The sequence below is a fragment of the Gavia stellata genome, chromosome Z, assembly GCF_030936135.1.
Source record: "Gavia stellata isolate bGavSte3 chromosome Z, bGavSte3.hap2, whole genome shotgun sequence".
NCBI classification, from domain to species: domain Eukaryota; kingdom Metazoa; phylum Chordata; class Aves; order Gaviiformes; family Gaviidae; genus Gavia; species Gavia stellata.
This window is the reverse complement of record NC_082637.1, coordinates 53,344,600-53,370,745: the sequence shown is the minus strand read 5'-3', so window position 1 is coordinate 53,370,745 and position 26,146 is coordinate 53,344,600. Positions and strand designations below refer to the sequence as shown.

General features: G+C 42.5%; 1 protein-coding gene across 1 annotated transcript in view; it reads left to right on the top strand.

Annotated features, from left to right (window-relative positions):
- Positions 1-398: 398 nt before the first annotated feature.
- LOC132320730 (E3 ubiquitin-protein ligase RBBP6-like) overlaps positions 399-26,146 on the top strand; it is a 33,561-nt gene continuing 7,813 nt past the window's right edge. Inside the window, exons 1-3 of the mRNA XM_059834020.1 lie at positions 399-564; positions 3,770-3,869; positions 6,501-6,595. Coding sequence (XP_059690003.1) covers positions 399-564; positions 3,770-3,869; positions 6,501-6,595 — 361 coding nt within the window. The remainder of the gene's footprint in view (positions 565-3,769; positions 3,870-6,500; positions 6,596-26,146) is intronic.

The window sequence follows — 26,146 nt, the reverse complement described above, 5'->3', positions numbered from 1 at the left end:
CTGCGGAATGTTGAGGCAAGGGAAACCCCTCTGCGGAATGTTGAGGCAAGGGAAACCCCTCTGCGGAATGTTGAGGCAAGGGAAACCCCTCTGCGGAATGTTGAGGCAAGGGAAACCCCTCTGCGGAATGTTGAGGCAGGGGCGCCTGAGTCGCCATAGCGAGCGGTTGGGCCTGGAAGCGCTGTGTGCGAGAGAGGGAGTGGGTCTGAGCCGGGGCTGCAGAGGCCTCTCCCCGTTGCCTGACGCCCGCCTGGGCTGCGAGGAGGAGCTCGACCTCAGGGGGTGCTGCTTTCCCCGACCCCCTCAGTGGGCCCTTCCTCAAGCCGCCAACACAGAGGTCGTGACGCGGTCTGCCGTGGTAGACACCATCGCAGAGCAGGCACCGCCTGGCCCCGACCATGTCGTGTGTCCACTATAAGTTCTCCTCCCAGCTGAACTATGCCACGGTCACCTTCAACGGCCTCCACATCTCCCTGTGTGACCTCAAGCGCCAGATCATGGGCCGCGAGAAGCTGAAGGCGGCCAACTGCGACCTGCAGATCACCAACGCCCAGAGCAAAGAAGGTGCGTGGGGGCAGCCGGGGGTGGAGTCAGCCTGGGGCCCATCCCGCCGGCGTGTGGGGGGACCGGGAGGGCAAGCGGCGCCGGGGCTGAAGCGGGATGGGAAGCGGTAATGCGATTCGGCCACGATCGGTAGCTGTGACTTGTGTTGGGGGCCTCACAGAGCTGTTCTTTTGTAGTTGCTCTTCCGACAGCTACCTTCAGATCTGTGTTTTAGACACGGAGCTAGGCGTAGAAGGAGACGTGGTTGATGTGCGACATGTAGTGTTTACCAAAGTTTTGGTTTCCTGGAATTCCTCTAGGTAAAATGATAATGAAATGTGGGAGGATATCTTATAAAAACAGAGTAAGCTGAAAGTGATGCTATTGAACATCATTGTATCATCCATTTCTAACTGTGATTTTTTTTTCCTGGTACTACATGCTAACCACATCAGGGCAATACTGAGGTTTTATGGCAGAACATTTACAGTGAATATACATAAGAAATGTTCTTAGAGCAGTCATAAATTCTTTTAAATCTAATAAATGGTGCTTCTTTCTCAGAGGTGATAATGGTTTTGGTATGACATTTCAGTTTGGTAATCTGCCATCTTGATAAGTTTAAATGTGATTAAAGACTCTGGGTTGTGACTTTTCAGAAATAAAAAGACTTATAAAGTGTTTTCAGTCCTTAAAGTTCTTTTTTTTTTTTTCCTGTGGTTCTCTGACACTCTTACAACAGCCTTTCTTTGAAATGTGGACTAGTGGTTTTTTTCCTCTTCCTCTTTGATGTATTAAAACTTAAACAGAAAAATATGTACGCTGCGGTAACTGTAACTTCAGCCCTGGCCTTTCAAGTGATTGGACTTAAAGCTCACTGTGTATCTACAGGTATTGAAACTATTTCAGGAGAATGTCTGTGAAGAGACTCAAGGGCACAATGTTAGGGGTCTTAGGGATGCCATTGCATTGCATGACATGCGTAGGTAGAGAGACATTTCACAAGGCTTGAATTTTTCTAGTAGTATTGAAGAAAATGGTCAAGACCTTTTGAACAGTGTTTAATTTGCTTTAAGGGCTTTGCTGCAGAAGGGTCTCTGAATTTTGTCATCAGTTGCTAACGTACCTCCAGCTTCACAAATGCTAGCAGGCTGAATGGCCGACTGGCTGACGTCAGTCCTGTAGTAGTTGGGTCTGTGTCAAACAGAGCCTTAAAACCAGAATGCTGGATGGTAATAAACTTTGAAGGAGCCCAATTATTATCACTAGAAGAAAAAATGTTTTGAAATAGGCCAAGCACGTGGGTTCTGTTATAGCAGGTGAGGAACAGAACGCAACATTTCAGAAGAAAAATTTATGCTCGTAAATATGTTCCCCCACAAAGCGTTACTCTAATATCCATAATAGCCATTTTACAAAGTGTGTTGCTTTGTTTTCATATGTAATCCGAAGACAGTGAAGACAAAGTATCTGCTTCACTAGGTCCTGCTAAATGTGGCGTTGCCTGAAGGTGAAGTTCAAGCAGGAGTATCTTTCCTGCTTTAAAGAGCATCACTCTTGTTTAACAGCGACAAGATCCTCCTCTAGGCAGGTTGTGTTGCACTTTGACCTTTGTAAAATGAGCATAAAATCTTACGCTTGCTATATTAGAGAGACAGGTGCTTACTGAAGCAAGGGGTAAGGGTGTTTTCCTTGTGAAAACGCAAAAATCCCCCAGGGGTTTTCAGAGGTAAAGCTGGAGAATACATTTCAGTGTCATCTATGTCTATGTCAAATTTTTGGTTTAGATGGGTAACCATGAATTTCAGTTGTTATTAATCAGATGTAGATGCTTAAACTCACCTTCGGAAAATAAAGGAACAAACTAGGCCCGGATATTCTGCCTGAATGGGATGTTTGGAATTCTTACATGTGGTCATGAAGTATTGGGTTTTTATAACATAATCTGTGACTGACTAAACGCTGACGTGATCTTGGAAAGAACCAAGTGGACCTTGAGTGAAGATGGCCTACTTGTTCAGATTTTTCTGAGTACTCCTCTAAGCTTTTACAGTTCAGTAACTGTTACTTTTCATAATGGAAATCTAGTCATAGAAGCAATGCTAATACAAGCTAAAAGTAAACAGGACTTTAAGTATCAGTGGAAAAAAAATTTCTGATGGACTCTTTTTAAGATGCTGGGAAAGCAAAATGGATGGTTAGGACCCATTTTAAAAGGTGGGGGGGTGAGTGTCCTCTTCCACGCTTGCTCTAGAGACACATTCTAGAAAGGCAGAATTCCCTTCAGAAAGCCTGTACTCAGGAATGAGGCATTTAAACTTGCCTCCTTTGAATTTGATCTGAATTTCTTGACCTGTTTTTTATACTAGATGTTCTCACAATATAGTGGAAGGACTGCAGACTCCAGAACTCAGGTCTCTTGAGTACTCTTTCCTGCCCTGTAACATTCTGACTCCAAGCACTTGGAGAATGTGCTATTCTGCTTATCAAGGAAAATACAAAAAAAATGCTAGGAACCCAAAAATGGGGCTCTGAACTGGTCTTCATCCAGTGGTTTGTGATCTGGACCAGAAAGAATCCTCTAGCCCTGCCAGTTTTGTTTCCATTTCAATGGAAACCACTGAGCAGCTGAGAAGTGTGGTTGTTGACGGATTAAGCTCCAAGAAATAGGCAGCAATGGCAGACTCTCTTCTCTGTTCTGTCAGTCTGGAGCACTAGCAGTGTAGCTGTATCGGTTTTAGTCAACAGCCACAAAAGCGCTGGCGCAGAGTTTTCATGCTTTAGCTAAGTGCCTGTTTTGTTGCGGGGCAAGCTAGTCAGACTTTAGAGTCTGGTTTATGCAGGTGAGACTTTGCTGTGCTTTGGTTTTCTCCAAAGATCTATTGGTTTTGTAGCCTAATGGAAGCAAAAGCAACTTAAGCTAGGTCAGGAAAGAACCTCATGCATTAGCAGGCTCTCCTTTCGTGACCTTTGAGACTATTTCGCTGTTGGCATTCAAACTATTGTAAAAAACTGGAAAAGATTTTGCTGCTTGTGTTTGATTATCAAGCCTGAAGATTTCTTGAAATGTACCGTTAGTGTGTTGAGACGGTAACAGCGTGATGTTACGTATAAAGTTTTGCTTCTGTATCCCTAAAGGGATTCTCTGAAGTGCTATATAATTGCAGATTAATACACATTCTTAGGAATTGACTCCTGTTTTTTCCTGGTTTAATGTTGTTTTCAGAATACACCGATGATCAGGCCCTGATTCCTAAGAACTCCTCAGTAATCGTTAGAAGAATCCCTGCGGGAGGAGTTAAAGCTACCAGCAAAACCTGTGTTCTGTAAGTATCCATAAAGCACATTCAGATGGGCTCTTTCTTGTTAAAGCTGCTGTCAAGTTTTGTTGTCATGGGGTAGATTTTAATGCATCTGTCCCAAAGTAGACTTACATTTTTGGGCCTGCTGGGACACGGGGTTCGAACTCCAACATTGGTAACTTGTGCGATGATTCTTTTGTGTTTGTTCTTGGGGTTGGTTGTTCTGAGGGCCAAGTTGTAGACCCCGTTTCCTCTCGGTGGAGAGATTCCTCATTCTGTGTGTTTGCTTTTATTGCTTTTATAGTAGAGGGAGATACGCATTCTACTGTAAACTTCGAATTTGTTGCCATCTCAGAAGAGTCTGATTCTGAGTGTTTGACTATTTCTGGCATTTGGAGGAGCAGGGGGTAGGATATGGCAGGTTTTCTTTTGCCCCAAATCTGGGGTTTTTGCATACTAGCTAGAGAGGAAAGACCAAGGTTGCCTGCTGATGAACCACGCAAACAAGAAGTGGCATTCATAAGTGATTCCTCTTAGTTTCCTAAAGACAATGCCCGTTTCAGGCAGAGAAAAAGAACAATATCCTAAAGTGTACTGCCTTTTGTGCGAGTACGATGAAGGAACAGTGAATCCTTTCCAAACCTGAAACTGCGTAAGCAGTTTAGGACCTTCCCAAATGTTACTAGTTGTCTGTCTAAGCCTGCTTTTCCCCTAAGCTGATATCTCTGCTCCAGGGTTTAATTCTGTGTTCCTAAGATTTACGGAGGACAGAGAATGGGGTATATTGATTACAATTACAGCTATGCAAATGCAATCGTGACTGCAGGATTATGGCTGTCATTTCAGTATTCATATAGTCCAGTTCTGTATCAGCTACATTAGCATTGTTTGAATGGTCATGTTTTGCAGCCTCCTTAAAGATATGCGTCTCCACCACAATGAGTAGCTGTTACTAGCTTGTGGTTTTGCCACGTCTTTGTAACGTGGGTTCTCAAGAAATAAAGTAGACTGATGAGTTACAGTGTGTCTGGAAGAAACAGTACAGCAGCATCCTGGTGTTCATGAAGCATTTGCAAGCAAAAACCCCTGAAGTTATGTGGCTCTGCACGTAAACTCTGGGCATATTAGTGCCATGGTTGTTGCACTGCTTTCAGGCACTCGCTAGTAATTCCGGATGCCACAGCATGGTGCTTATAAACACGGCCTTGTTTGGGGGATTAATTGATATACGTATGCTTAGTGCTGCCTCGTCAGTGCATCCTCTGTTTCTGGTTGGATGGCGCCCTCTCTTGCTATTGTAATGCTGCCCTAAAATGAGAGGATAGGTGCTGCAAGCATCAAAGGTCAAATAAATAGCTGGATGTGGGGATAAGGAAAGAATGGCACCGCTGTTCTAACGTTGAAAATTAACCAGGCAGATCAACTTTCTATTCCTTCAGCTGGAAGCATTGCAGAAACAGCTGGTAGAGTGGTTAGTGTTTGGGAATGATGAATGTGTGCTGAAATGGTGGAGAGGCCTTCAAAGTGCGTTACTCCCCTTGTAGTATGTTCTTCAGGTTCAGTGGATGAAGAAACCCTTGTGTGGCCATCTAAAGTATTTCCTCATGCTTCCTCGTCTTCAGGAGGTACGTGGCTGTAGCTGCGAGCCTGGTGCTGTTGTAGTAGTGGCAGGAAGCATGAGCCTTTCTATTTGTGCCTCAGTTCCACAGCAGCCTCGGAATTGCCTCTGCTCATGGGACACTTTGGATGATGTCTGAATTGTTTGTTAACTACATCAGTGGTTGAATGTCTGATTCATGATGAGCAGCCTGCAGATACAGATCAATGAGTATGTGGAATCTCAGCAGGTTTTCAAACGCAATAAATATTTCCTAAGATATTGTAGCATGTTCAAGATTATCTTCAAGCAAATTCTGGCAATTAAGACCTTTTTTTTTTTTCCCCCCACAGGGCTCCTAAATCGCACAAAATCCTAGGAACTGCTTTCAGGTGACATTTCTACTACTATTCTTAGTTAACATAGCATATGTAACACATGTAGTATTTTGGCACTTTCATGGCTAAGTATGGTCAATGTCTGAACACAGTGCTTGGGCTTCCACAAAGAAACACTGTTCTAAAGACTATGCTGCTGACATTGTTGTTATTTCTTTGTCAGAGGACTGATTTTTTACTCTTAAGTAAACTTGCACTTCAAAGGGTCTCGACTATCCCTGTTCTTTCTTAGAAACTGAAGTGCTCTCTCTGGTGCCTATTTGTAAGACTAGGGGCATACAGCTTGGCTAAAGTTACCTTCAGATGTTGATGCTTGATTATTTAAGAACACAAAGCTGTACTACAGACTTCGTATTTTAGATACTTAATGCAGCAGAGGCAAAATATGCGAGGACTTCCTCTTGCACTGTTGTGTTCTAGATCTGTAAGTCTTAGAGGAATTTGTGACAAAGTAGAAATGGGATTTTGGGTGGTTTTATTAGTGGCACTGAGTGTTATCAAAAGAGAGAAGAGTTTATGTATATGAATAAATTTCCATATTCACTAGACTATGAGAAGATAATGTTTCTGATGTTGTGGTTTTACAACATGCTTTCACTGCTCGATGTTGGGTACAAGTGCTTTATTTGAAGTTCTGATCATCTTTATTTCTTCTTCTAGAAGTCGAACTGCGCCAGTGAGCGGAACACCAAAAGCGGTATGTAAAAACACAATCTCAGGCTTTTTCCTACACACTGCACTTCATTCTAAACAATGTAGCCTTGTATTAATTTTCCAAACATTAGCTTAATATATTTTCCAGTAAATGTGTTGTAAATAGCATGTCCTTGATTCAACATAGTAAAAACTGAGTCATGCCATCATTTGCACAGTTCTCATGGGAATCTTGGTATTTGTGCCTAGTAATGCACTGTATTTCATACTGACTATGCCAGAATATTTCCTGTGTGACTGTGTGTTGTACAGATAATGTATGATGGTTTTTAGAACGTGTTAGAACATGGCGCCATGTTCTGCAGCTGTCTGTCTACTGCTAGTACTCTGGATGTTTGTATCGAGTGTTGTGTGCTTTTTCTTTCTCGCAGTACAAATTGTTTGGAGTGTATTTTTTGCCATTTCCACAGCCTATCACTTAGCTGTTGTTTTTAAATACCTTTGTTGCCTAATGGTTCTTGAAAGTGTTATCAAAAACAGCTGAGAAACCATTCTTGTTAAACTTGGTGCTCTTTCTTAATTTTGACTTGGGGCTTCAAACAAATACCAAAACCAACATATCCCATACATTGTGAGGACAGTTCTGTGCAGCTAAATGATTCCTTTTCAGGTCCGTAAATACTTGGGTATTTGTTCCAAAAACTGTATAATTGAAATGATATTGTTTGGGCCCCTCTGAGTATGTAAATGCCTTTAATAGATGGCGGTGAATTTAAATAGCATTGCTACACAAAGTGGTATTGTCAAGTTCTGCATTTGATCACTTCATCTGACTAATCAGTTTAGCTTAATAGTTTGCCTGCAAATGAAAGGATCTAAAACCCAGTGTACAAATTATGGCACAAGGTTAGAGCCTGGTGCATTAGTGGGTGTAAACCCTGTCATTTCTCTTAACTTCTGCCTGCAGCCCATTTTTGGATCTGGGTGACTTCAGGGCTGGATGCTGCTTTAATTTCCCAAAGGTTAAGCCCTTCTTTAGTATAGCACCATTCTGAATGTACATTTGGAAAAGGGGCAGCATTTTTCTTCAGGTTTGAAAACCGTGTCATTCTGCCGCTAAAATATAAATAAGTAATAGAAGGAAATACTTGACTGGTAGTGGTCTAGATCTTGATTTGCCACTTGGCTCAAATACGATGTGTAACTCTGCATTTCAAAATATTCTATATACTGTAAAAATGTCCATGTGGTGTTTTTAATGCCTCTCCTTGTGAGTTTGAGTTAGTTTAACTGGCCCAGTGACCCTAGTAGTCAATGTAATGCATTTATATAAACCACGTTTATAGTATTTGATCTAATTCTGACAGGTTTTTCTTTCCTGAAAACAGTTATTTTTCTCTTTGTATCCTTGCATGTGTATAAACACAACTCACGTGTTCAGAAAAAAACATTCTTTTAGCCTCGTGTGTTCCCTGGCATGTCTGCATTACATTTCTAAGTAGCATCTTACCATAAGCTAACATAGATGTCTCAAAAAACAAAAAAAGAAAAGTAAAAACCCTGAGGTGGGAGGGAAGACTAGTTAGAACTAATTAAAGCAAATGAAATGCGAGGCAAAATCATTCCCTTCTTCTTTACTCTGACTGTTCCTGGTTTGGGTTGTGGGTAGCCACAGGGTGGGTGGAAGCCTTGCATCTCTCCTTACAAGCCCTCTCTCTCTCTCCCTGTCAAAGCACAGCAGCCTCAGGTGCTTCTAGCTCTGGAGACACACTGAGCTTTATTCTTAAAGCTAGCTCAGGTCTTGGTCTAAAGGGTGGGGGGTTTCTATTGTTTGGTTGGGTTTGTTAATACACGTATTTCTGTATGTATTTCAAAGCAGAACCTGGATCTTCGTGTGGTGGGAATAAATCACTGGAAAGCTTGGCAATTGTTGTTGAACAGTAAAGCAGCAAAGTGCAAATGAGTTAACATTTTTTTAAAAAGGATGCGCAATAGCTTATACTTTGACTCTTCATTGTCTTGCTCTTATGTTAGCTGGCAACCTAGACTTCCACATTTGTGCTGCTGTCCTACCGTTAACTACAGCCAAAGCAAGAAAGGGGATCCTTTCTGGTTTAGGATTACGAGTTCAGTAACTGCAAGGAGCTCTAGTTGGTGTTTGTCCTTAGAGGCTGCAGAAATGCAGAGAGTTGTGCCCATTGATTTAGCACCGTCAAGCACAGCTGGGATCCTTCCTGGCTGAATTTTTAGTTTAGCCAAGCTATCAGGTTTTAGAAAACCACTGTAATTTAAATGTGGCACTCCAGCAGTGAGATTAACCTTTTCCTCCTATTTTGCCTCCCCTTTCCCACTTGCTTTGTGTTCGTTGCTGTTTAGTCTTCTGTTTGAAATGGGAGTTAATACATTGACTGTCGAGTCTGAGGTTTTACGTTTGTTTGTTGCTTGGGCTTTTTTTTCCCAATTCTTCTGCAGTATTATCTTGGGGTTGTATACAAGTTTCATGGAGATGTTGTTTCAACGTGACTGACTGGAGGGACTGGCAGGATGTAATTCCATGGAAATTTAAAGGAAAAAACAAAAGACCCACGAATGTTGGATCACTGGAAGATGGTTGTTGCGCAAACGTTCTAAATAGCACATTAATTATCTATTTGCTGCTTTTGGTAACCGTTCAGTAGAAAGGAGTGCTATCACCTCCTCGAAGAAACGAGACTGTTGCCTGCAGGCCAGAGAATAACTGCTTCCCGAAAAAATACAAGAACTCACTATTAGTTTATTAACTGTTATGTTTCAGTTACTGGTCAATACTGGACTGTTTAATGCAAGACTCCAGTTGAGAGGTTTCCTAATTACTCATTGGCTTCTGAAAAACCACAGAATGATAGTGGCTGTGCCTGCCAGGAGAAAACATAGGCCTGTCTTTCCCACATGTAAAAAAGAGTGGCATACGGTACATGAAGCTTCAAAGTACTTGATCAGGCTTCCTTTTTAACAGAACTGGGTGCAAAATGTTCTGAAAAGAAGGAAAGGTGGATCTTCTGATAAGACTTGCAATGGTCTCTTTTCCCAGATCGGAGTGCTCCTCTCCAAAGGCACATTTTCCTTCTCAAATAAACTTAAACATGTTTTTTAATCCTTTTAAGCAGAAAATTGACAGCTTCCTTACCCCTTCGACTTTTAAGGACTGGTGAGCATTTGACAAGGGTCCCTCTCTGATATATCGCGGAGCAATAAATTGATCTCAGGCGGGTTTGGTTATTTTAGTTTCTTCCAACTAACAACATAGGCACTCTTAAGCTGTCATGGGTTTGGACTTTGTTTTGAACAAGTTCAAATCACACTAGGTTGGAAATGCCTCTTTTAGGGACACTCAGAGGATATAGTGCGGACTTTCAGGCTACAGTAGAGGTTACCTATTGCTCTGTTTTGACTGTAAAACTTGAATATGTGTTTATTTTTTTGTGAACAGATTGATGACCCTTCTGCACCTCTTTCGCTGGCCCAGCTTATTAAGGTACATACATATTCTCTTCAAACAACATTTGCTTCATACTTTTAGACCTTATACTGTGATCCAGAGCTGGATAACCTTTGTAATGTGAGCAAAGCTTGAATTTAATTTTCAATAATTTAAAGTATTTATTTTAACTGTAAAATGTCTGTATGTTCTGCTACTATCCCGTAAAGAGTAGTTGCCAGTTTGGGAAGATAGAAGGGGAGTACCTTTCCAGGCTCAACTTAATGTTGCAGTATTACTCATCTTCAAGACACAAAGAAGCAGCACTTCAGAAGCTGTTTACTGTTTTTCATACGTTTCACTAATTTTGTGTTGGAAACTAACAGGATTTTCACAGAAGAATTTAATTGGCTGTAAGTTATGGACATTTCAGGGGGGTTTGCAAGAGCCAAAATAGAAGCGTTTCCGGAACGTGGACGATTGCGTGGCTGTTTTTGGATTTCTAGTCCTTACAGTTGTAGATCCATTCTTTGAATGCTGCACAATTTCTTAAATTGTAGTATATAGAGTGTGGACAACACAATCTAATTTGCTTGATTGCAGACTGTGTAAATTGCATAAATGTATCTAATTGTTTAGAGGAACATACCCAGGTGCATGTGTGGCATATTAGCAGATGTGAGCTTCTGAAACTGCTGTAATGCCATGTTTTGCTACAGAACTGCTTGCATTTTTTGCTCAACAATGGGTAACTTTGTCTGGGAAAGCACTAGCGATCGTGCTTTGTGAAAAGGCACAGTGCTAGCCAATGCAATGCCTAGTCTTTAGAGTTACAAAGATGAGAGAAGGCAGGGCCTAATGCAGAGGAGCTAGTTCTTTCATCTGAAAAGTGAGGCAGGGGTTCATTTCCAAGAAAGAGAAATCTCTTCCCTCTGGTAACTTCTTCCCACTCTCAGTGGAGAAATTAAATTGTGTACATTTGGAAAAAAAAAATCCAAAAAAATTAGTTTGGAAGGTAACCACCAAAAGAAAGCGGTCTCCATTAGTGCTGTCCCTAAACGTGTCCTTGGTTCTGTAAACTCATGTGAAGTTTTACTCTGAAATGCGAAAACCTGTCCAAGTGGAGTACACATTTCAGCTTTTGAGAAAATTCAAGTATTTCAGAAAAATGCAGGAACATAACATAAAGCAGCTCAAAACTATTACTTCCTCTAACCTCTTTAGTGCAGTCTGGCTTAGCGTGGAGGCAACGCGTTGTAAGAAGTTTTCTGTTTTATTCTTACTGTGTATTAAATGCCATATTGGAGATTTGGTCTATTCCTAGGAATGTTTTGTGGGGTTTGGATGTGTTTTGTAAGCCATTTGGGTTCAAAGAAATTAGTCAAGTATCTGTAAAGTTTTCTCTATATGTTAATGGCGATGATTTCATAGATGTCGACCTGGATTATGTTACTATTGAGAAAAAACTGTGTCTGTGAAACTCCCATTTAATAAAACGTGGAAACTAGCTGGTTGCATGCCTAGAAAAACAAAAACATGAGAGGTTGATCTGAATGATAGGTGCTTGAAGGTCCACATCATTTACAGTCACTCCCTTAGACCCTGCTTGTGCCTGGACCAGTGTGTAATAAAAAGGTTTGAACAAATACTACTGAAGAACAATCAGCTGGCTTCATTAAGTTGAAGTTCTAGTTCTGCATAAGGTTTAGATTACAATTTGTATGTTAAAAGGCCACAGTCATCTGGAAAAAAGTGCAGGTTTTGCTTACTGTAGTTAAATCACTTTCCATGAAGAAGTTAGGAGGTGGGGGGGGGGCATGCAGTTGTGACTGCCTGCTGCACATGATGGTCAAATTTCTACTGGAAAGCATCTTTTGTCCTGCTGAGGGATTATAAAAAGCTGGATTCCTTTTAAGGCGTCTGTGTCTGAAGCTGACTTTCAGCAAGCAGAAACAACTCCCCCGACTCTTGTGTGTCCTTTAATGCTGCAAAATGTAAATAATGATACTTGCATACATCTTTCTCAATTAAATGTCCAGTGGACATCTTCCCCTGCAAATAGTCTGGAGCTTAAAAATCAGTTTAAACATAGGGGATAGTCTCATTTTTTCTACACATCGCCTCAGTCCACTTGGAAGAAAATGGGATTGCTTACAGAGGTCTTTACATAAGGTCCAAACAGAGCCTAAGCTTTTGAGTGCCCAAGAATGCTCTTTTCAAGTAGGTTAAGAGGCACATAAACAGCACGGAATGGCATCAGGACTCCCCAGAACGTCTTCAGGGCAGCTATATTTTCTATATGCAGCTGTTTTCATGCAACCTCAGCTAGCGTTGTGCTGCTCTTTACAGGACTGGGTGAGTGGTGGTGTCTTTGGCTGCGTGGGCTTAAATGTGTTTCTAACGTGTGTGTCCAATAATTACCTCTTCGACAGACCGCCGATCTGGCTGAAGCCAATGCTTCTGAAGAAGAGAAAATAAAAGCTATGATGATGCAGTCTTGCTGTGCGTATGATCCAATCAAGTAAGTGTTGATAATGTCAAACCTGTCCTTTGAAGCTGATGGAAAAATTGTAGAGATGTTTGTTTCAACACGAGAGACACACGCATACCTTGTTCTTTTTTTCCCCAAAACCTTTTAGTTACATGAAGAAACCCTTGGCTCCGCCTCCACCATCATATACTTGCTTTCGTTGCGGAAAACCGGGCCACTATAGGAAGAACTGCCCAACAACTGGGGTAAGATTGTGGGGGACTTGTGGTGTGACTTAGTTTTTCATTTTTTTATCTTGGCAGTTAGGTAACGAGTCCATGAACGCTCCTAGGAAGAATTGTTTCTCTTGGGGTGAAATATAGAGGTTATGTGGCAATTTTGCAAAGCCCTTCAAAATTCAAGGGAAACCTGGAATCACAAATGTGAAATTTTCTTTTTTCGAGGTCATAGACATTAAATGTGTGCATAGAGCTTTCTCTGTGAACTTTCATGCATATTTTTATATATTGCAATATTAGGGGAAATTTTTATGCTTTTAACTCTCTTTAATGGCAGTTCACAGTTTGTAGTATTTTGTCTAAGAATAGGCGGTTTCTGTTGACCCCATCTATTGAATATTTGCCTGTGTTAATTACACAAGTCTCTGGGTGAGTATTCATGCCATTTAATGTTAGTCACGGAATGTATGTGCTTGAGCTATGAATTCAACCTTCCTGTCTAGGTGGTGAATGTAAGTTTCTCCAGTGACTGATTCAGAGCACCAAATTAAGCTCTCACTCTGAATTGCGCTGTGGAGGAGCAGCGGGTTTGTGTCTCTTCTCTGAATGGATGGTGAGCTGAGGGATATTTCACCCTTAAGGAACCTGAAGATGAGCCAAAGAATGTCGATTGAGTTCAAAATGCTGCTCAAGCCTTTGGAACGTCTTGGCTATATTCATTTAGGAAAATCAGTCTTTTAGTCGAGCAACCCTTACGCTAGGCAACAGGAGAGGATTACAGGCTTTTGCTGCTTCAAATAATCATTGAAATGCCATTTTACATGTGGGTCTTAAGATGAGGTATGTCTGCATTTCTTTTCTGAACAGGACAAAAATTTTGAGTCTGTTCCCAGAATTAAAATGAGCACCGGAATTCCAAGGAGTTTCATGATGGAGGTGGAAGATCCCAATACAAAGGGTGCTATGCTGACAAGCAGGGGAAAATATGCAATCCCAACGATTAATGCGTAAGTATGGCATTAATTGGACTGACCAAAAAGTGAGCGAGAGAAACCATGCGTGAATGTTTGAGTGGCAGCGCAACCAAGTTGGCCAGCGTACTACTGTGTGCTGACAAGAGGGGCTGTTTGAAAACACACTTGGTAGCATTTCTGGTTTTCTGTCATGGATCTCCTTTTGTAGAAGCTGTAACACAGACTTCTTCCCTTTATAAAACGTAATTACTCGGAGACTAACTTTCTCCTGAGCCTGCAATTTACATTTACCCTCTGGCAAAGAGAGGTGAGATTCATTTCACCTGCTTTCTAGCTGTCAAAAATGAGTTGTCTAGTCTGAGCTAATGTCTTACTTGATCCAATGAATGGCAGAGTTCTGCAGAAGGAAAATTGTCCCTCCCTCCCTCTTCTAGTGTGGTGGCTCGAGGAAAGTAGTTTAAACTAAATGCCTACGTTTTAGAAGGCAAATGTAGAGTGAGGAGAATTCCATCTGTTATCTTCCTTGGATTAAATCCAAAGCTCAGAAAAGTTTTCCTTTACCCACCTCTAACTGTTTTCTTTTTTTTTTCTTCCCCACCCCCCCTCCAGGGAAGCTTATGCTAGAGGAAAGAAGGAAAAGCCTCCCTTTCTACCAGAGGAGCCCTCTTCCTCCTCCTCTTTCTCCTCCTCCGCCCTCTCAGATGATCCTCTTCCAGAGGAGCTGTCATGTGTCATTTGTAAAGATATAATGACTGATGCCGCTGTTATTCCCTGCTGTGGAAACAGTTTTTGTGACGAGTGTAAGTGTTACTCCCATGTTTGTTAATTCAAAACATCATGTCTGATCTTCTCAAAGCAGAAAGAGGCGATAATGAAATGACTTTGTTCCCAGTTCCATTTAATACTTAAGTATACCTGCGGTAGTGCATGGCTCCCCCCAACCCCGTCATGGGCCACTCTGACCGTACCAAGCACTGCTGTTACCTGACCGAGGCTGGTAGCGGGAGCGGGAACAATGGAATAATCAGTCACTCCCTGACAGCCCTGGACATTCCTTATCAGGATCGTAGCCCAAGTGGAATGACACCACGGTTACCCAAATTCCATCATTTTGCTAGTGACTAAAGCCAATCATCTTGCAAACCTTTAAACAGCAGTCCCAAGTGAGGCCCTTTGAGCTCTCCTGGACTGCAGTGGGCAGCAAACAGCATCTCCCTCCAAGTGGGACGCCTCTCGGAGTTCGCAAACTCTCCAGTTTGCGAAATTCAGAGGACTGCCGCCGAAAGCTGGCGACGGGACATGGGCTGAAACCCTCTCCTCCTGGAGGCTCAACCCTCGCCCGTTGAGAAATGCTGACAAGTGAATATTTCATAGAACTCGAGGGGAATTTTTAACAGGTACTTTTGTACATCTCTCACTCTCTATTTGTGACTGTGTGCGTGAGTGTGTGAATCAATTTGAATACCCGATAACAAGTACAGTATAAATATTACCATTTCAAATCTGTAATCAAGTCACTGTTGTGATTGTAGTAAATTCTATTAACTCACTGTGCAAACGTTAGACTCATCAATGATGAAGTGCTGCTAAAATCTTGTGATCCGCCTTAAACTGTGAACGAACCTTAGATTGCTGCTAAATACATAGAATCCTTTAGACATGAACCATTGACCAAGTCTGAGACTAAGTCTGGATTCAGCCGCACTTAAACTCCTCTCTGAGCAGGAGTTTAGAAAGCAAGGGGGTGCATTCTGAACCTTGTGACTCAACGGGAGGGTCCTCTTTACCCTTTTGTTTCTCCCGTCTCTCTGTAGAAATCATTCTGATTTGATTCTAATTCCATTTTCCTTTCTATGTGTTAGTAAGTAATAGAGTGAACCTTGCCAATGAATTCTCATCAGTCACCTTTTCATAAACTTCTATTAAAATCCCTTTTGCCAATACCCTTGACGGTGATTCTTTAAGTGGCCTAAACCACTCGTTCGCCACAATACCCTGGATAGGAAAGGACTCTTCTCATGGAAAGGAAAAAAAAAGGCAGAGAGCTTTTTTCCCTTTCTGCGTCTCTAGTTAAATCCTCTTTACGTGCAGAAGAACGAGCGTGAGAAGAGTGCAGAATTGTGCAGGTGATTACAGTGTTAGACACCGAGTGCATTTGGTTTGTCCACAGCCTGTTCTCTCATACAAAATTATATAGCCAGCTCCGGTGACTTGCTGTGGTCTGCCACAAATGGATGGTTAGGCATTTAATCCACATTCTTCTCCGCAGGAGAGTTGCTTAAAACCTTCCCAACTCAAACCTACTAATGGCTTTTTAAGATGTGTTTTATTCATGAACATTGATGTTGGTGACTTCTCACTGTACTAGGTAGTGCGAAAAAGGCTAGTCGAAACATCAAGACATCTTCAAATGTTACAGTAGTGAAATATCAAAACTGTAGAGTCATTTGCTGCATACTAGAAATCTTTTGCACAATTGAACATTTAGAGCTTCATGTTCCTCCAATTCAAGACCATATTCACCCATTAATCATATGCGTGTTTTTATAATTGATTAGAACCCCCCAAAATTTCCTCAATTTGGCTGAAAACTATTTTGACGATTCTAATGATTCACAGGTATTAGAACAGTGTTACTGGACTCTGAGGAACATACATGCCCAACGTGTCATCAGACAGATGTTTCTCCTGATTCTTTAATTGCCAACCAGTTCCTACGCAAGGTAACCTGATGACTGTTACGTAAACTGTTCGTAGGAAAAGTCTCTGTAAAAAGCGGAAAGGGAAGAAAATAAGAATTTCCATCTCCTTAAGCAAGGCTGAATTGAATGAGGCTCAATTTACTGCTCAAATACATTATCTGTTGTCACAGAAGCTTACAACTCTAGAGACAATCTGGCAAATTCAGGTCACCCTTTTGTTTGACATGATTGCCTCACTTTCAAGTTTGGGGTTTACAAAGAAGTACTTTAAAAAACAGATACTCTGAGTTACCAATCATTAGTATCAGGGTTTAATGTGATGTGTTCATGTATCTGTATGCTGATTTATTTTAGGATTGGTAGCATTTACCAAGCAAGGACGCAAGGAATTTTACTCTGTGCAGGCTTTTCTCCGTCTGTCTACTGAAGTTTCATACTACCTTTCTGTCAATGTTTTTCTGCCTCTAGGCTGTGAACAACTTCAAAAATGGAACTGGCTACACAAAAAGGCTCCGTCAGCAGATTCAACAGCCACAGCAGCCGCCACTGCCGCCACCTCCACCACCGCTCATGACTGTTATATCTCCTGCTGCTCTGGTGAGTGCTGCTGAACTTTCTGAATCTTCCCCTCTGGCAGTCAGCAGTTTGTTGGAAGAGAAGGGAAGTTGTATCTCAACACACGCAGTCATTCTTGTATTTTAGTAGAGCTTATTTTCCAACTCTTTGCATTGATTCACAAGGGCTGTCGGGTTCCCGGACAACCTGCGTTACCAAGTCTTCTGGGCCCCCGAGGACAATCCATACCCACAACTGGCAAGTATCTGTAACTGCAGAATTTCTTTGAAGAAGCTATCTTCAGAGAAACTGAATGGGATTTTTTGCTTTTTCCTCTCCCCACTCCAAAAGGTCATCCAATGAGAGCCAGTACAACTCACTCAGCAGGTGGTAGACCAGGCTGGGAACTGTAAGTATTCCGCAGACATTCAGTATCTTACTACTTGTAACCTGTTAAATGAGGCGGTAACACATAACTTACACAACAGCTGATTTATAATGAAATAAGTATGCACAGACTGCTGTGGAGAACACAAAGGGTAATGAATTTTTAAATGGCTTCATTTGAATTGGCATTAACAAAGGGGATCGGCGCTTGCAGTAAGATTATTGAAAAACCACCTCCAGTACATGACTTAAAAGAGGACTCTGAAAAATGAAGGCTTTTTGGGGAAACCGTAATTGCATCTAAAAATGAAATACAGTTAAAGGATCAGGTGGAAAGCCACCCTTTGGTTACTGGCTGAATAGGGCTGGAGAAGAACTTGATTTCCCAATAGGCATCAGCCGCCAACATTCTTTTTTTAACAACTCAGTTGATAGTGACTGACCAAACTATTGGAAAAGTCAACGCTGCCATTTTATGGCAAATTTGAATTTCTTCAATTTAGTCATCTCGCATGGCCAAGCTGCTTTCTCTCAGCTGGCGAGAGAGGAGTCTATTGTAGCTATTATTGCCGTGTCAAGTTAGTCCTTCCTTTTGGTATATGTCTGTTATACATCGATTGTCAGGGTGCATTGCGTTTATAAACTCTTAAAGATAAATCAAAACAAAACCCAGGACCCATCCCTCGTTTCCTCCACCACTCCATGCACTCCTCTTCCGCTGCGGGTACCACCACCGCAGTTTCCTGCTCAGTTTCCACCTGGTCAGCCTCCATCTGCTGGGTACACTGTCCCCCCTCCAGGAAATCCCCCAGCTCCTGCGAGCATGTCATCAGCTTGGCTACCAACAGCAGTACCAACGGCTCATGCAAATACCATCCCAATGACACAAGCACCTCCTTTATACAATCACAGGATCATTTAGGTTGGAAAAGACCTTTAAGAGCATCGAGTCCGACCGCAAACCTAACACTGCCAAGTCCACCACTAAACCCTGTCCCCAAGTGCCACATCTGCGCCTCTTTTCACTACCTCCAGGAATGGTGACTCAACCACTTCCCTGGGCAGCCTGTTCCAGTGCTTGATAACCCTTTCGGTGAAGACAATTTTTCCTAGTATTCAATGTAAACCTCCCCTGGTGCAACTTGAGGCCGTGTCCTCTTGTCCTATCACTTGTTACGTGGGAAAAGAGACCAACACCCACCTGGCTACAACCTCCTTTCAGGTAGTTGTTGAGAGCAATGAGGTCTCTCCTGAGCCTCCTTTGCTCCAGACTAAACAAATCCCGTTCCCTCAGCCGCTCCTCGTAGAACTTGCTCTCCAGACCCTTCATCAGCTTTGTTGCTCTTCTTTGGATGCGCTCCAGCACCTCAATGTCTGTCTTGTAGTGAGGGGCCGAATCCTGAACACAGTATTCGAGGTGCGGCCTCAGCAGTGCCGAGTGCAGGGGGACGGTCGCTTCCCTAGTCCTGCTGGCCACTCTGTTTCTGATACAAGCCAGGAGGCTCTTGGCCTCCCTTATCCAGGGAGGAGTTTTACAGAGAACAACGGAGACTTAAAGAGGAGTAAGTGTTTGGCTCAATCAAGTTGCATTGGGTTTCATTTTTGTATTTCAACGGTGTATCGGACTGCAGTTACACTGAAGTGCATGTGACATAAGCAAAAATGACACAGTGTTTTTTCCACCATGCTTTTGCGTTGCAGATGGTAAACATCTAAAACTAAACCAAGACAAATGTCATTCTAACACTTTCCCTAAAACTTGTAGGAATGCTAAACTGTTTTTGCTTAAATTGGATGTTCACCTTCTGCATTTGCATGCAGTATACATTTTCTCATATGGGCCGTGTTTTGTTTCTTGGTGTCTGCCTGTAAGAAAGGTCAAACTCTAATTGTAATAAAGGTCAAACTTGTTTTAACAGGGAAGAGAAAAAGTCCAAGCCTGAGGAGTTTACAGATGATTTTGCTAAGGAGCTGATGGAATATAAAAAGATTCAAGAGGAGCGCAGGCGCTCGTTTTCCAGGTAACTGCTTTGCACATCTGTAATGGGGAAGCAGACTGTCGAGAAAAATCGGGAGGCGTTCCACTCCACCCCTCTATTGTTAGGTGGACTGGATGAGTCAAGGGATTAGCAGTGATAGGAGTTTCATATTCCTAGAGGAGTGATAGGAGGCTCATATTCCTAGAGGAATGGCATTGAGTCATAGTGCAAGAGGCTGAGCTCAGAAGCTTTTAGATAGGACTTTTCTTAAAATGCGGTCACTATCCTTGGTTAGAGCCAGAGGTAAGTGCAAGATATTGCTAGGACGTCTGGCTAGAAGTGTTGATTAAATAGTCCTGTACGTAGGATTGCAGTACAAGTATTTTGCATCCTGTACAATTTGCCAAATAAGTAGTGAAGGTAAATAGACTAAGCTGGCATTTTAAAATGGAGTTTTACTCTCTTCAGGCTAAATGGCGTTTTCTTGATGTTTGATAGTGCACTGTAGCCACTAAGACTTGCTCTTTTTGCATCTTACTGCAGCAAAAATGAGTTGCACCCCATGTCGTTGCGGAGTAGTGAAAAATGTGCGTGTTCACGTACCAGTAGAGGCCAGGATACACCACCTGAAACCAATCAATAGCTGTGGGAGTTTCATGTGCTAGAAGGGAGTGGAAATAGCCTTACCCTTCCTGTTTGTTTTCACACTACCAAAGCAGCAGCTCTTCTGTCTTGTAAGCAGAACCTTTTACATGTGATCAAGATCTTCAGTTTGCAGGAGCATTATGGCAACAGCTGAAAGAAGCTTTGACATAAGCATATGGAGAGGGAGAAGAAAACCAAACCAAATTTGGGAAGGAAAAAAATGGGAAGAGTGACTGTTTTGAATTAACTTCATTTATGTTTCTTGTGGTTTTTTTTAAGGTCCAAGTCTCCCTATAGGGCTTCATCTCCTAAGAAAGGCAGTATCAGAAAACGAGCTGAAGCTTCCCAAGGGAAGGCAGAGAGAGATTGTGAAAAATCTCCGCGAATGGAACCACCTGTGAAAAAAGTGAAGGGGCAGTCGCCAAAGACAGGCAGTGTCAAAACATCTTCCTCTTAAAAGGATGTTTACTGTTTTTCATATGTTTTGTTAATTTTGCGTTAATTTAACTAAGACAATGTTCGCAGAGGATTTTAATTAGCTGTAGGTTATGGACATTTCAGGGGGGGTTGCAAGAGCCAAAATAGAAGCGTTTCTGGAACATGGACAATTGCATGGCTGTTTTTTCTCTTTGTTTACTAGCATGTGCATAAACACAACTCACATGTTCATAAATAGAGTTCTCATTCTTTTAGACTCGTGTGTTCCCTGGCACCTCTGCATTACATTTCTAAGTAGCATCTTACCATAACCTAACACAGATGTCTCAAAAAAAAAAAAGAAAAAAAAAGGAAGAGTCCTGGAGTGGGAGGGAAGACTTCGTGTTCGTTCATAGTAACTAAAGTAAATGAAAGACAAAAGACAAGACAAAAACATTTCCCTCTGGTTTGCTCTGACTTTACCTGCTTTGGGTTGTGGGTAGCCACAGGGATGCTGCTGTCCTGTTTTAGAAAACCACTGTAATTTAAATGTGGCACTCCAGCAGTGAGATTAGCCTTTTCCTCCTATTTTGCCTCCCCTTTCCCACTTGCTTTGTGTTCGTTGCTGTTTAGTCTTCTGTTTGAAATGGGAGTTAATACATTGACTGTCGAGTCTGGGGTTTTACGTTTGTTTGTTGCTTGGGCTTTTTTTTCCCAATTCTTCTGCAGTATTATCTTGGGGTTATATACAAGTTTCATGGAGCTGTTGTTTCAACGTGACTGACTGGAGGGACTGGCAGGATGTAATTCCATGGAAATTTAAAGGAAAAAACAAAAGACCCACGAATGTTGGATCACTGGAAGATGGTTGTTGCGCAAACATTCTAAATATAACATTAATTATCTATTTGCTGCTTTTGGTAACCGTTCAGTAGAAAGGAGTGCTATCACCTCCTCGAAGAAATGAGACTGTTGCCTGCAGGCCAGAGAATAACTGCTTCCCGAAAAAATACAAGAACTCACTATTAGTTTATTAACTGTTATGTTTCAGTTACTGGTCAATACTGGACTGTTTAACGCAAGACTCCAATTGAGAGTTTTCCTAATTTCTTGTTGGCTTCTGAAAAAACACAAAATGATAGTGGTAAAAACATAGGCCTGTCTTTCCCACATGTAAAAAAGAGTGGCATACGGTGCATGAAGCTTCAAAGTACTTGATCAGGCTTCCTTTTTAACAGAACTGGGTGCAAAATGTTCTGAAAAGACGGAAGGGTGGGTCTTATGGTAAGACTTGCAATGGAAAGAAGGTGTCTGTTTCCAGATCTGGGTGCTCCTCTCCAAAGGCACATCTTCAAGAACTGTTGAGCTGGTAATACAGAAATGTTGTATGTGCTTTCCTAAATATATGGAGAAGGAAGGATTAACTGGAGTGAGGAATCCTCTTCTGCATGTAGGTATTTTCCCCCCCCCCGAGACTGCTAAAACTGCTCCCTTAAATTCTTCCACCACATGAGGGAATAAAGGACAGGAGCTTTTTCCAAGGAGGGGTTTTAATCTCTCTGCTGATCGATTTAGTGGCCTCTTGAGGAGAGCTGTCCAGTTTACACGGTGAAATGTTCTTCTACGTTTTTGAACAACTTCAGACATAATGAGCAGCGATGTGTCTTTCTGATGATGTTTTACTAGTGTAAGCTTAACTGCTGCTGCTTGTGGCGTAATGTAATTCAATATACTGGAAAAAGAGCAAGACAAGAGTTACGCTTTTTACTTGTGGAAAAACTGCCCTTCAGCATTCGCTCTCACTAAACACTGCAGTCCATTACTAACCAGTGGCCTGAGGGCTTCATTCCTGCAAGCTGTTCCAGTAGGTAGCTGGGAGGGAGGAGTGTGGCTGCAGTGGAGAAAACTATTACAGGATTGTGCTCTGAATCCATGTTTACATCATCATTAGAAATGGGCTTTGGTCTGATAGCAAGGAGAATAATACTAAGTTTTCACAATTCCCAAACAAACTGGGATAGTATGGCCTGTGGTCTAATAAAATACAAGAAACCCGTTTTCTCAGTCTTTATGGGCTACTCTGTCGTGGTAAACACCTTCATTTCAATAACTTCAGCAGTTTATTTTTTTCTAGGCAAAGTGGTGGGTTACTTTAATGGCTGATGTTTGGGATTGGTGTTTTTATTTGGGTTTTGTGGGGTACAGTGATTTTGGCATTTTTAAACTTACTGGCAGGAGGGGCAGAGTTCATGTTTCAGGGCTGATATACCCGTGCTTTATTTTGACAGGCAACTATACTGTGTTCATAAAGTACAGCCCTGTGCATTTATAAATGATGAGATATTAACTGATTAATTTATAAACTACACTGAAAAACAGTTTCCTGTAGTGATGCTTCCTTCTCAAATAAACTGAAATATTTTTTTAAATGCTTTTTTAGCAGCAAATTGACAGCTTCCTTACCCCTTCGACTTTTAAGAACTTGTGAGCATTTGACAAGGGTCCCTCTCTGAGATACTGCGGAACAATAAGTTGATCTCAAGCGGGTTTGGTTATTTTAGTTTCTTCTCACTAACCACATAGGCACTCTTAAGCTGCAATAGGTTTGGACTTTGTTTTGAACAAGTACAAATTACACTAGGTTGGAAATGCCTCTTTCAAGGACACTCAGAGGATACAGTGCAGACTTTCAGGCTACAGTAGAGGTTAACTCTTGCTCTGTTTTGACCGTAGAACTTGAATCTGTGTTTACAATTTTGTGAACAGAGTGAAGCTCCTTCCCTGACTGCACACGTTCCCACCCACCCGGCTGTCACCAGTCCCAGTTAGGGCACAGAGAAACACCCGTGTTTCATGCACGTGCCTGCACAGAAACCCTCGCAGAGGGAAAAAATTCCCTTGGGTATCAAATACAGAAATCGCACTGAAAACCTTGTCCTCTGCTAGAGGACATATCCATAAGTCTCAAAAGGGGGGGAATCGCTGTGAATGGAACCACATTATAGCAACGGAATTCAGGTATCCCTGAGGACGGGGACGGAGACTCACCCTGGTCGCTGGGATACGCGTCCTGGCGAAGACAACGGTGCTGTGCGAGGGCCTTCGAGTGGGCAGCGACACACAGAAACGAACTTCACAACTGACAGAGAGTTATAAAGCAGGCATGTTTATGGCGGCGCCGGGTGCAAGGGGATTTCTCCTCCTAACATGCACACCGGGTTAAAATCACGACAGGTATTTAAGACAGTTAACAAAGTTAGTTACGCCTCCTGGTTCTACCCCTTAATTAACTCTTGGTTAATACTTTTCTTACTTCATCTTAAAGTTACAGTTCTCTTTTAATTCGCCACGCATGCTCAGAGAGTAGGGGGCTTAATTGGGTTGGGGCTTTTCTAACCAGGAGGTGTGTTCCTTGGCATTAGAATGAGATTATAATGAGACGAGTTAACTCTAGGGCACTATTTGGGCAGTCCATTGTATTTTTCTACTATTCGTCCTTGCGCTAATCGTTATTGCTAGTTAGCAGAGAGTCGGTGAGACAGTCTTTACCTCTAATATTTCTAAGTGCCAAGCACACTTGTTACGAAGTATCTTCTTTACATTCTTCTCTCTTACTTTTAACCCTTGTTTTTCAACATGTCCTGTAACAGCAACAACCTACTGAGTGTGTGGGATGGCGTGTGGGGACGTGGGAGTTACTGTGGAGAAGGAGTCTGGGATTTCATCAAGACTGGGATCCCAAACTAACCTCAGTTAGTGATTTTAAGAGTAAAAAATGGGCCCCTCGGAGGAGATTTTAGGTGCAAGTACAGGTCCCCCTCAGTGTAACGAGTGACATTAAAATGAAGACAGGCGCAGACGGACTTTGGTGTGAGCGACCAGTCAGGGACTGCGATGTGATTCTGTCTTTGTCGCTGTTCCGTACGAAGGACCCCGCGTGTGTCCCAGGGGTGCGCTGGGTGATGGGCAGTGCCCGGCACCGCGCTCTGCAGAGCGGCGATACAGACCGAGGTCTTGGCTCCCGGTGCTGACGGGCGTTGCGCACAGCGGGCGAAGAGCCCCGGTGTAGGGACAGGGACCGCACCCGCAGCCCGCCCGGCCCCGCCGCCTCCCGCGGCCCCCACCCGCGCCCCCGCCCGCCCCTTCTCCCCCGCGGGTCTGTCCCCGCAGCAGCTGCAGCGGGATCGCGCTGCTGCCCGTCCCCAGCGTGCGGGGCAGGGCTGCGCACACGGAGCCCGAGGGGTCCCGTCCCGCGGGCAGAGCCCGGCGGAGACCTGCGCGGGGGACGGGCGGGAGCGGCGGCAGCAGGAAAGGCGTCTGGGAAAGGTCTTCTCCGGCACGGAGCGGAGCGGGGCGGGCGGAGCAGACGCGGGGCTGGGGAGCGGCTGCGGAAGAACCCCCGGCTTGAGGTGCTGGAGAGAAGGGGGGCCCTGCCTCCTCTAAAACTGGGAGTTTTAAGTAGTACAGATACTGAGATAATAAGGAACAAACTCACCACGGTGACCAGTGATCTGAACAAAATATAGAACCCTTTAAGGTCTTCCCTCCTAACTTTAGGAACCGGTCAATGGCTTACAGGAAATGTGTTACCACAGTGGGATAAGCTTCATGAAAAGGACAGTGAACTAATTATAAATGCATTAGACGTGGCTCAGACTAATGCTTCTACAGCACTCAGTTGTATCCAAGCTCAATTATGGTTACAGACAATAGCAGCTGCAATCATTAGGGAAGGTGGAGACGGAATCCTACCAAAAGAAATCCGAAAGGTGATTTGGAATAACGCAACGGAATTTGAAAGGAGATTCCAATCGTGGTGGCATTTGGTTAATTTTACCTTTGACCCTACTAACAACATAGCTAACATAACAACAGCTTTTGTACTAACAATATACAAAGCTTTAGTACATAACATATACCCGATTGTTGCGCTAGGATTAAATTACCATGGAACTGTACTTTATCACCCAGAACATAGGGTACGGGCTATGAAAAACAGGAATAAGTGGCAAACTACTGATGTCGAGGCCTGTGTCGTACGAGACCAGCAAGGATTTGTTTGTGAAGGAAACACCATCAAAGGGCAAGATATTTGTCTTGACACTGAACAAAATGTTTGTCACTTTGAGGTGCATCCCAACGAGACCCTAAGAACCATCATAATTTACAGGGGTATGGGATGTGTTTGTCTGAGAACTCAATGTGATTTTGCACAAGTAGATGATCAAATGGTGGACATGAGAAACCATTCAAATATTTGCATTTGCAACTTTGTTAGTCTTACAGGATGTGATTTTAACTACACTGCTCCTGTTACTACTTATCAATTGCTACAATTTAATTATACATTGATTCAGGATAGACAGCCCACCCCTATTGGAATGAATCTCACTCTAATAAGAAAACTATTACATCATGAAAATTTAAAAAGGTTGTTAAAACAAGTTGAAGAAAGTGGAAGAAAGACTTTAATTACTGTCCATCATGATGCAGATGGGATGTGTTTAGGGGTTATTCCCTGTCAGCTACTAAAATCTTAAACATAATGACCCACCCGATATTGGTGTTACTAATAGCTACGACAACATTAACAATAGTAAATCTTATCCTTTGGTGTAAACTAAAGGAACTTATTGGACCGGTTATTAAAATAATGATGAAACTTATTATTATTGTTATTGTTATTGTTATTGTTATTGTTATTGTTATTGTTATTGTTATTGTTGTTATTATTATTATTAAAAATAATGATCAAACATAACGAACCACTTTTAAAAGCAACGGAATTTGCTTACGGGAAAGAAAAGGGGGGACTGTTACAGGACAT